Source organism: Zootoca vivipara, chromosome 6, assembly GCF_965207765.1.
Source record: "Zootoca vivipara chromosome 6, rZooViv2.hap1.1, whole genome shotgun sequence".
Classification (NCBI taxonomy): Eukaryota; Metazoa; Chordata; class Lepidosauria; order Squamata; family Lacertidae; genus Zootoca; species Zootoca vivipara.
Window position 1 is genome coordinate 80,958,804 of NC_142589.1, and position 11,365 is coordinate 80,970,168.

The 11,365-nt window shown below is 48.0% G+C and overlaps 1 protein-coding gene and 1 long non-coding RNA gene across 2 annotated transcripts in view; one reads left to right on the forward strand and one right to left on the reverse strand.

Annotated features, from left to right (window-relative positions):
- Positions 1-469: 469 nt before the first annotated feature.
- OPA3 (outer mitochondrial membrane lipid metabolism regulator OPA3) lies at positions 470-6,166 on the reverse strand. Its single transcript, XM_035117725.3, has 2 exons — positions 6,017-6,166; positions 470-1,049 (listed from the first exon to the last, which is right to left on the reverse strand). Exons 1-2 carry the CDS (start codon positions 6,156-6,158, stop codon positions 721-723), a joined length of 471 nt encoding a protein of 156 aa, XP_034973616.3. The 5' UTR covers positions 6,159-6,166; the 3' UTR covers positions 470-720.
- Positions 6,167-6,571: 405 nt separating this feature from the next.
- The window catches only part of LOC148685489 (uncharacterized), a 51,168-nt gene continuing 46,374 nt past the window's right edge, over positions 6,572-11,365 (forward strand). Inside the window, exons 1-2 of the long non-coding RNA XR_015950727.1 lie at positions 6,572-6,842; positions 9,160-9,328. This is a non-coding gene — a long non-coding RNA (uncharacterized LOC148685489). The remainder of the gene's footprint in view (positions 6,843-9,159; positions 9,329-11,365) is intronic.

Consider the following 11,365-nt stretch of genomic DNA (forward strand, 5'->3'; position numbering starts at 1 on the left):
GAATTCCCCAAACCACTGTACTTGGGGACTGAAACTTGGAGGAACCTGAAAGCAGCTCCCAGACCACCTCCCCAAAACCCCAGCTCCGTAAATGGCGGAAAAGAAGATCGCTGCACCATCTCAGTGCTGAAAAGCAGGACATGCCCTGGCAGTGTTTTTAAATCCATGGCCACAGGGCATCGGTTCTCTCTCCCCACTGCCAGAATATGGGAAATGTTTATGCTATAGATTAACACATGCCAGAAAACGGGAGGCTTTGCCCTCTACAGGTCAGGGTTACCACCATGAACACACCACCCAATATAACACAGAGTTAACCAGGGCTAAAGAACCCCTGACCGATGGCCAACTGTAGTTGGAGGGTACCCCCAGCGGTCATCTAGTCCAACCCCCTGCCATGCAGGAGTCCCAACACCCACCCGCTGCCTTTGCAGCTTCTCCCCACGATCAGCGAGGCTAAGGAGAGAGCTTTTTCTCTGCGGTTTGTTTGTTTTTAATAGATTCAGTATTTACACGCTGGGAGAAGGCCAAGAAACTCAGCACCACAGGGTACGTTGGGACGCGGGGCTTTTGCACCCCGAATCCTGCTGCGTACGCTAGGATCCCCACGGCTCCCTTCGCCATCCAGCAAGGGGGACCTCACAGTGCAGCCGGCAGTTGAGCGCAGTTTTAGGAAGCCGCCTCTCTCTCTCTCTGCCCGCCATCCCCAAGAGAGCACCGTTATTTCTTGGGGGAGGCAGAGATCTCCACGAGGACCCGGTTGACCTCCCGCAGCCGGGCGTCCAGTGTCTCCACAGTCAAGTTCAGCTCGGCCACCTGCTCCTGCAGGCTCTCAAGGGTGCTGCTCAGCTCGTCCTCCTTCTTCCTGCTGTTGGTGGCTTGGCGGGAGTACTCCAGGAAGATGCACAGCCCCCCCACCCCAAAGACGATAGCTTCGCCCAGCAGTTCCGCCCCCAGTTCGGCGGCCGCCTCCTCGTTCAGCGGCTTGATGGCGGCGCCCCGGAAGCCCATGATACGCATCTTGGCTCTCATCTCCACCCAGTGGTACACTGCAAGAGGAAAAGGAAGAGTTAGAAATGACCGGGGTGCCTTCCAGGCATCACTTATTAATTTTTATCATAAATAAACAAGAATAAAAACATGCAGCCCACCCCCGAGACCATTCCAGTGTAACTATCCAACCTCCCAACGTAGAAACATATTACAATGCCAACCAAATACGCCATATAATCCCATATATACTGGAAGACGAGACAAAACAATGGGTACACCTAGAGAGGGACTCAATTGAAAATATCTGCACCACAGCATAGCCATTCCTCCTGAACAAACTAAGGAAAATCCCCATAACACTCAACAGGTACACACAAACAATGTTCAAAGCATAGAAAGCAGAAATAAGCAAACTATCCCCTACCCCATCCCCACTAATTCCCCTGGCTTACCACCCATCATTCCACCATGCAGCACAAAAACCAGATAAAAACCTGGCAAACCAAAGGTTTACATCGCCTAATAGACTTCTATAAAAACAACAAATCTTTGTCAACACAAGAAATACAGGACAAACTAGAAGACATCCCAATGCCCTGGTTAGCACAACACCAATTATATGCCTTTCTAAACAACCCAACAGTAAAATCAACAACTAGACCCCTGACAACCTTCCAAAAACCTCCTCCTTATGACAAAAGGACACAGCAAAGGAATGGTTTCGGCAATATACAAAATACTACTCCAAAATCCCACAAACCCCCTAGACGCAATAAAAAGACAATGGGAGGATGACATAGGATATGAAATCAACCCTACCCAATGGACCAGAATGTGGTCTAAACCCCCCTTTAAATCCATATCAATGAAAAGAAAAGAACTCACCCTAAAACTCACCTACATGTGGTACCTAACACCAAGAAAGCTGGCGCTGATACGCCCAGGAACCTCACCAAAATGCTGGAGAGGGTGCACCGTCACAGGTACATACCTCCACATGTGGTGGGAATGCCCCCAAATCCAATTATTCTGGGCAACAACCATACGAGAAATATGTAAAATAACCAAACAAGTAATAGAAATTAACCCAGAATTGGCCCTACTAAACATCTTCCAAGATAATAATGCCCATTTATACCACAAAGACCTCATAACCCACCTACTTTCAGCAACCAGAAACGTCATAACCAGACATTGGAGAGACCTGTCAGGAGTAAGCATGGACCAATGGTACCAAATAGTAGGGGAAACAGCCTTACTAGAAAAACTAACCAACAAGCTGAAACTGACATGGGGACAAATATAAGAGGATGCCTTCACCCCGGTATGGTTCCCCTTTATCACACACAACAAGATTTGTTGTTGTTGTTGTTTAGTCGTGTCCGACTCTTCGTGACCCCACGGACCATAGCACGCCAGGCACTCCTGTCTTGCACTGCCTCCCGCAGTTTGGTCAAACTCATGTTCGTAGCTTCGAGAACACTGTCCAACCATCTTGTCCTCTGTTGTCCCCTTCTCCTAGTGCCCTCAATCTTTCCCAACATCAGGGTCTTTTCCAAGGATTCTTCTCTTCTCATGAGGTGGCCAAAGTATTGGAGCCTCAGCTTCACGATCTGTCCTTCCAGGGAGCACTCAGGGCTGATTTCCTTAAGAATGGATAGGTTTGATCTTCTTGCAGTCCATGGGACTCTCAAGAGTCTCCTCCAGCACCATAATTCAAAGCATCAATTCTTCGGCGATCAGCCTTCTTTATGGTCCAGCTCTCACTTCCATACAGCACTACTGGGAAAACCATAGCTTTAACTATACGAACCTTTGTCGGCAAGGTGATGTCTCTGCTTTTTAAGATGCTGTCTAGGTTTGTCATTGCTTTTCTCCCAAGAAGCAGACGTCTTTTAATTTTGTGACTGCTGTCACCATCTGCAGTGATCAAGGAGCCCAAGAAAGTAAAATCTCTCACTGCCTCCATTTCTTCCCCTTCTATTTGCCAGGAGGTGATGGGACCAGTGGCCATGATCTTGGTTTTTTTGATGTTGAGCTTCAGACCATATTTTGCACACAACCATATCTTGCACACAACAAGATAATGACAAAAATTTACCACCAGCATATAAATCAGTATGGCTAACCTGACCCCAAAATACCCACCCACTCCACTCACATATGAAAACAAAGACCATCATAGCCAATCACAAATGAACAACCCCATCTCTCTCACCATCAAAAGAACACAAGCGAATAAAGGAGTACCAACACAAACAAAGCTGACATCAAGCCCTACATATATTAAGCAAAACAGAAACATCGTCACCCACTCTCACCCCCATCCACCCTCCCACCCCCATCTACCTTGTTTTCCTTCTTTCTTATTAGTGTCTTAACAAATGAAACTGATTTGCAAAAATGATACATGTAAAAATATGAGAGACACTGCACACACCTTTGTAATTCAAGAAATCTTTAATAAAAAATACTTTTTTAAAAAACAAAAACTATCCAACCTCCCAAAATTTCAACACCTCTTGCGATGGTTTGACCCCCTTCTGTTTTAACAGTATAAATTCTGCAAACACCTTCCATATCTCCTCAAAATCATTTCTCCTGCATATTCTCCATTTTACCTGAATGGCACATGTTAATTTATCATCAACTAGCTGACCCGGCCACGCGTTGCTGTGATTCTTTCCTGTGACCCCCCCCACCCTGTCCCGATCCATGACGTATCCTGACCCTCCTCCATCCACCCCGGCTCATCCCTGTGTTTTGGTAGGATACCCTTCCCTCTGTTGTCCCTGGGGAGTGTTGACCCCTCCCCCCTGTATCTCCATACCTTGGCCCCCACCCTTCGAAAAGGAACTGTCGGCTTCTAGGTTCTATTTCCCAGCATGCACTTTTGTCTGAGCCTTCTGTTGTCCCTGGGGAGTGTTGGGAGCAGACATGGAGCAATGGATTCAAACTACAAGAAATAAGATTCCACCTAAACATTAGGAAGAACTTCCTGACAGTAAGAGCTGTTCGACAGTGGAATTTGCTCCCAAGGAGTGTGGTGGAGTCTCCTTCTTTGGTGGTCTTTAAGCAGAGGCTTGACAGGCATATGTCAGGAATGCTTTGATGGTGTTTCCTGCTTTTCAGGGGGTTGGACTGGATTGCCCTTGTGGTCTCTTCCAACTCTATGATTCTATGATCCTATTTCTGTCCTCCAGGGCAGGAAGGTGGGCAGGACACCTCCTGCAAAACATTATTTAATGGAACAGATGCCCATGAACCATAATAAGTCAGGGGTCAGCAAACTTTTTCAGCAGGGGGCCGGTACACTGACTGTCCCTCAGACCTTGTGGGGGGCTGGATTATATATTTTTTTTGGGGGGGGATGTACGAATTCCTATGCCCCATAAATATGCCAAAGATGCATTTTAAAGAAAAGCACACATTCTACTCATGTAAAAACACACTGATTCCCGGACCGTCCGCGGGCCGAATTGAGAAGGCGATTGGGCTGCATTCAGCCCCCGGGCCTTAGCTTGCCTACCCATGATATTAAGTGCTTCAGCTGGGCAAAAGTGGAGCCCCCCCCCCCCCAGCCCGACATTCAGTTTGCAGCAGAGGACAGCCAGGTGTCCCTGGGTAGGTGACATGCAGGACACTGTGGAGGCAAGCCTGCCCTGCTGCATCTCCTTGCAGGAGGTAGACTGCCTCAGCCCCTGGAAGCTCCACTCTGCCTCCCCCCACGCGCTTGAGCGAGGCCGGCCCTGCACAGGCAGGAGCGGCCACGATCCTCCTCCAACCCCGACACTGGCACCACATAAATCCTGCTCCACATTGGCTACAACTTGATTGTTTTGTATGCTGTGGATCCCATACAGTGGTACCTAGGTTTTTGAACAGCTTAGTTCCCGAACCCAGAAGCCGAATGCAGCAAACCCGGAAGTAGGTGTTTCCCCGGAGGCCGAACGTGCTCCTGAGCTTCTGTTTTTACAGTTGTGCAGCAAATTTGAGCCCCCCCCCATAGTAATTAAGGTTTCTTTGCTCCTGTTTTCACCCTTAAGCAGCAAATTTAAGTCGCCCCCCCCATCATAATTAAAGCCTTGTTTCTGACTGCAGTCTTCTGAGGTGATATTTGGTGCTTTTGTTTTAGCAATTTTTTGTGTTTTTGTTTGTGTGGCTTTTTCATTTTTCTGTCTGTTCCTTGTTTGTCGTTTTATGATTGATTGTGTGACTGTGGAAATGGATAACCCCCCCCCCCAACAATGACTATCATCAGTGCAGGTAAGAAAAAAAATAATTTTAATTTTTATCATCTACATTTATTTTATCATCTTATTCATTTTATAGTACAGAATATTGATTATTGCTTTCATTTTATGGATCAATGATCTCGTTAGATAGTAAAATTCATGTTAAATTGCCATTTTAGGGGTTGTTTTTAATATGATAAAGTGCGCCTTGGTTTTGGAACCCTTTAGTTTTGGAACGGACTTCTGGAATGGATTAAGATTGAGAACCAAGGTACCACTGTACTTGGGAATTCCCCGCCTGGGGACACTAGGCGGCTAAAGAGCACCTTTGCTCAGCCAAGCCTGTCCGGAGGCTTAGAAAGTTGGTGTGTCTGTTTCCACTCTATTGATGAATTTAAGTTTGGATTTCTAACTTAAGTTTTGAACTTTTCATTGCTTTGTTTTCATTGCTTTGTTCTATTTGTAAACTGCTTTGATGGTTTTTCTAAACAACCAAGCGCTGTACAAATTTTATTAAATAATAATAATAAAATTTCCGGCGACTCAGCCTCCTCCTCCGCCCCGTCCGCTTTCGCACGTGCCGCCAGCGAAGGGGACCTCTCAATGTCACCACCGTAGCGGCTCTGCCCCCCCGATTGGCCCACGGCTCCTAGGAGGTCCGCCCCCCTCGTCTCCCTATTGGCTTACTCCCCTTGCGTGCCCGCCCGTCCTCGCTCCCATTGGCTTCCCTTTCAACCCTGACGCGAGACTCCCCCTATCGTGGGGGGCGCTCCCGCCGACTAACTCACGTTGCGCGGGGGGCCCGCAGATGTACTGGCGGAAGAAGGGGCTCGCGCGGGCCCCGTCCTTGATGCGCGCGGCCAGGGGCTTGGAGAGCTGCCGAACGCCCAGGTAGAGCAGCTTGGCAATCGGGAAGGCGCCGGCCACCATCCTCGCGCTCCCAGCGGCCCCCGCGCGGAGCACGGCGCACGCAGACGCCGCGCCTCGGTGACGTCAGCGCGCACGTCACGCCAAACCTCCCTGGCGTGCGTCTGCGGCGTCAGCTCGCAGACTCACGCCTGTCCTGCCCCTGCATATGCCGTATGCAAATAGACCTTATTAATATGCTAATATATTCTCCCACGCATGACACACTGGGTGAGGTAACACGTGGGCGCATGCTAATGAGGCAACGTTGAATAATATTCTTTTTCATCTCATGAATATGCTAATAAGGCGAACTGGAATGTACTGTATTTGTTTTTTTCCTTTTCATAAATATGCTAATGAGACAAAGTGCAATATATTATTTTGACTGTGTTAATTACATGTGTACTTTATATTTTTACTGTGGTTTGTTTGAAGTTGGGTTTTTTTATACAGTACTGAATATACTTCTGGTTTTTTAAAAAGCAAAACAAAAGCCGATTGTTTCCCAGCCTTTTAAAGCAGCGCTCCGAAACGCATTCCTGACGTACACTTCCAGTACAGACCGGAAGGAAGCCGCTCCCATAGCCATAGAGATGACAAGGGTTTGTTGTTGTTTAGTAGTTTAGTCGTGTCTGACTCTTCGTGACCCTATGGACCAGAGTACGCCAGACACTGCCCCCCGCACTTTGGTCAAGGGATAGAGAGGTGCATTGGAACAACGCCAAAGGCGGCTGCGCATGTAATATAGGAACTTGATGGCTGAGGTCATAGAGATAAAATGTAGAATCACCCTTTAACTGTCCGGAGAGGGAACTGCCGAGTTTATGTTAGAAGCTGGTCTATGTGTCGCGCCCCCCCGGGGGGCAGGAGCCACTGCGGCCGCCTTTGAAAGCCAAAGAAGAATCCTGGAATCTCCTTATCGAAGGGGTTGGGCGGCAGCACAGAACGGGAAAGAGGCGCTCCCCTCCTTTTCCAACTTTCTGTTCTTCGTTCGGAAAACGACGTGCTTTTTAGGAACATAATCGCGGCTGCCCTTTTAGGAAATCATAGCCGGTCGAGCTTTTCAGTTTTCTTTCCCGTACAGCAATTTCAATGTTCTTGTGTCACTCTTCCCTTTTTTTCTATCTCTGTGGCGCACTTCCGCTCTCCAATGCTGGCCGTCATCCGCCTCAGCCAATCATGGCTCGTTCCGCCCTCTCCCCCTCCCTCCCGGGTTTTTGGCGGGAAAACTCTCCCGCTGCCGCGCGGAGGCCACATACCAGGAGGCTCCTCCCCTTTTCGCCTCCAGGCAGGCGGGGCAGAGACCTAGGGGCGCATTGCCACCTTCCTGTCCTGGAAAATCCCCTCCCTGGTGCTGTTGCTTCTCCTTCTATACCTATGTGGGGAAACCAGCCAGATGGGTGGGGGTATAATAAAATAATAATAATAATAATAATAATAATAATAATAATAATAATAATAATAATAATAATAATAATAATAATAATAATGTCAGCAATTCAACAGGTGAAGCTGCTGCTGCTGCTGGCATGAAGTTGCTTTCTAGGGAACAGCTTCTTCTGTTCACCTCAAAGGCTAAGGGGCAAAGGCCTGCAGCACCCACAATTCACCCTGCTCCCCAATTTTGTTCAGTGTTGCGTAGAAATGCCGGGTCTAATGGTGCAAAACGATGGAACCTGAGAAGGCAAGGAGAAGAACCTGCCTTTGTGAGAGAGCTGAGCAGCCATCGGTCTTCCTGACCAGACGCCTCCATTTCTCACCTCTTGGAGGTCTCTTGTCCTGCAGCCGATTGACCCAGCCGAGGGTTTCCTGGGAGCTGGCTTACTCAGCTAAATGTGGGGTCCCAAGTCTAAGCATCGTTTACTACAGAACCCTCCTGATAACCTCAGGTGCACTTCTTGGGTCCTGTAGCGATGCAAGTCCAGCAGAGCACAAAGACTTTGGCCGGGCTTAGTGTGTATCTAGCGATATCTGTGTTCCAAATCAAAAGTCCCTGCAACTATGTTTCTAAATAGTCTAAACGTTTGATCCCTGTGATGGTATATTTGATCCCTTGAAAGCTGAGGGAAAGTTTAAGGAATGTCTGAATAGGTCTTTGTCATATTTTCATAGAATCAAAGAATTTGTCGAGTTGGGAGGGGTCACGAGGGTCATCTAGTTTAGGGTCATGCAGGTTTCTTTTGCCCAATGTGGTGCTCAAACCCACATCTCTGAGATTCATAGTCTCATGCTCTACCAATTGAGCCATCCCAGGTCATCCGATTACGCTAAGTTTTTTTACTTCGGCCTTTACTTTTTTGCAATTTTTAAGTTTAGTACATTTTTATAGTACTAAACTTTATATTTATTTATAGTACTAAACTATATATTTCCTTACAGTGGAACCTCAGTTTACAAACACTATTGGTTCCGGAAGTCTGTACCTAACCTGAAGCGTACTTAACCTGAAGCGAACTTTCCCATTGAAAGTAATGGGAAGTGGATTAATCCGTTCCAGACGGGTCCGTGGAGTACTTAAACTGAAAGTACTCAAACCGAAGCATACTTAAACCGAGGTATGACTGTAATTTCAAACTGTAAATAGACCCTTTTTGTGTGCGTGCGTGACTTCTATCAATGCAGTGTGACTGTGATATATGTGATAACCTAACCCTGTATCTCTGAGTTTTGGGCTGACTAAATCATGTGTTTACAAAATCAGTTAAGTGCTAATGAAGGGAGACGAGACAGTTTAATACATATAAATTAGGGGACTTGAGCCTCCCGCTTGTGGGTTTCCCATTGAGGAATCTGGGTGGCCACTGTGAGAACAGGATGCTGGATTAAGATGGGCCTGATCCAGCAGGACTCTCCTTAGGTCATTGTGACTTTAAACATGCTAAAAGATTTACGAAGAGGAATGAAACTTTTATAATCCTCCCCCGAATAAGTTAGATCCTGTTTGGATCCTCAGTTGCTCTGAGGGGGTTTGCTGTGTTTTGCCTGGCCAGGAGACTGATCCCAAGTTCGTTCCTTCCCGCAGGGTCACCTAGACCGTGTGAACACAATAATTAAAGGATTTTCCTGCTGTCTGGCCTGCCTCAGATGCTGCCTTCTTGGCTCATCCTTCTCGTTAGAGCAAAACGGGGTTTTCGGAGAGAGAAACTGAGGCATGGAACCAAGGGGCAGGACCGGGGAAGTGCCCCCAAGAGGTCAGTACCATAACAGCCCAGTCAGGGTATCTAGCACAACCTAATTTCCTTCAGGTAGCCAGGGGTAGTCTTGACGTCCTGTATTGATTAAGCAATAGCGTGGAAGGAATGGAAAGGAAAGTTTGGAACCCGAGCCCCAATGGGAAATCAGAGGGCCTGTCGTTTCCTTTCCCTGCCTGCCAACACGAGGGAACCATGTCCTCTCACGGCCCCAGAGATCCGGCATGCGTCCCAGCAGCTCGAGCGGAAAAGGGATCAAGAGATTTAGGCCGAGTGAGAGGAAACTAAATAAACAGGAGCAGTGAAAGTATCCCACTATGGAATCCACTTTCATAAAGTCCAAAAAAGACCTGAGGAACTGTTTTTGTTGGGGGTGCAAATCTCTCAAGACAAAGAAGTTGATAATCATCATCATCATTACATTTACTTTCTGCCTTTTCCAAGGAGATGGTGTGTGTGGTTCCCCCCCCCTCCCCATTTTATCCTCACAGCAACCCTGCGAGGAGGGTTAGGCTGAGAACCAGTGACACACACCCAGTGAGCTTCATGGCCGAGTGGGGATTCGAACCCTGGTTTCTCCCAGGTCCTAGGCCAACACTCTAACCACAACACCACACGGGCTGGCATGTGGTTAATGGGCTAGCCCCATCCTTCACTCCTTGCCCACGTGGGCATACTTTGATCAGTTATAGAATCACAGAACAGTAGAGGAGAAAGGGGACCCCCGAGGGTCCTCTAGTCCAACCCCACCCTGGCAAATGGCCATCCAACCTCTGTTGAAAAACCTCGCAACGAAGGGGAGCCCACCGAGGCTGCCTGTTCTACTGTTTGGTCTCAGCCTGCTGGAATTGTTGGAAGGTCCCCTTCCCTCCGTGGGTATTTCCACTTGCTTTCACCTTTGGCCTCTTCCTGTTTATTCCCAGAAAGGCCCTTGACTCAGCAGCCCTCGCCTCTTGTTAAACCCTGAGATTAGGCTGCTCCCATCTTGGGACGTCACAGATGACCCTTCTCTTTCGTCCTGTTCCGCGCATTCCTGGAACGCGGAGTGAGTCATCAGTGGGGCAGTATTAGGCTCCAAGACCCATCGCCAGAGATAGAGGTTAATCCCAGGAGGTGTGGGAATTTCAAGAGGCAGCCAGGAGCAGAGGGTGGTGGCGAAAGTAGCTGGCCCTGTGTGGAAATGCGGCTACTTCTGGGGTTAAGCCTGGCAGGCAGGCAGGGATTCCTGAGTTGCCTATGAGCAAAGTGTAAATTATTCTCATGTACAGGGGATTTGTCTTGGCAGGAGGTGTGTGGGAAGGAGCTTCTTACGCAGAACTTTTTGAACTTTAGAGGAAAGGCAAGGAAGAGGCGACAGGACAGAAGCTTATCAAATTAATGCATGGCTGCATGGATAGAGAAAAGTTTCTCTCCTGCTCCCATAACTCTAGAACTTAAATTATTATACAGTACAACACAGTATCAACAGAGAAAAGAACATAGCATTACGTTTATGGCGTCCTGGAGGTTGTGAGGCTGGTGGGAGAGCTTTCCTTTATGTACGGAAAGAAGGGAGACCAGGTTTCATCAAAGGTATTTTCCGCCATAACCCCTTTTGCGGCTCTTCTAAGCCCAGTTAGATTTGCTACCAAGGAGTGTGGTGGAGTCTCCTTCTTTGGAGGTCTTTAAGCAGAGGCTTGACAGGCATATGTCAAGAATGCTTTGATGGTGTTTCCTGCTCGGCAGGGGGTTGGACTGGATGGCCCTTGTGGTCTCGTCCAACTCTACGATTCTATTCTATGGTTCTAGTCATTCTGAACCAGCTATATCAGGCACCCCCAAACTTCGGCCCTCCAGATGTTTTGGACTACAATTCCCATCTTCCCTGACCACTGGTCCTGTTAGCTAGGAATCATGGGAGTTGTAGGCCAAAACATCTGGAGGGCCACAGTTTGGGGATGCCTGAGCTATATCCCAAATATTACTCAACCACATCTCAAGAGGTAGCTCCGCCTGGGATTTCCAATGATACGCTATCACTAGGCTTGTGGCTACCAG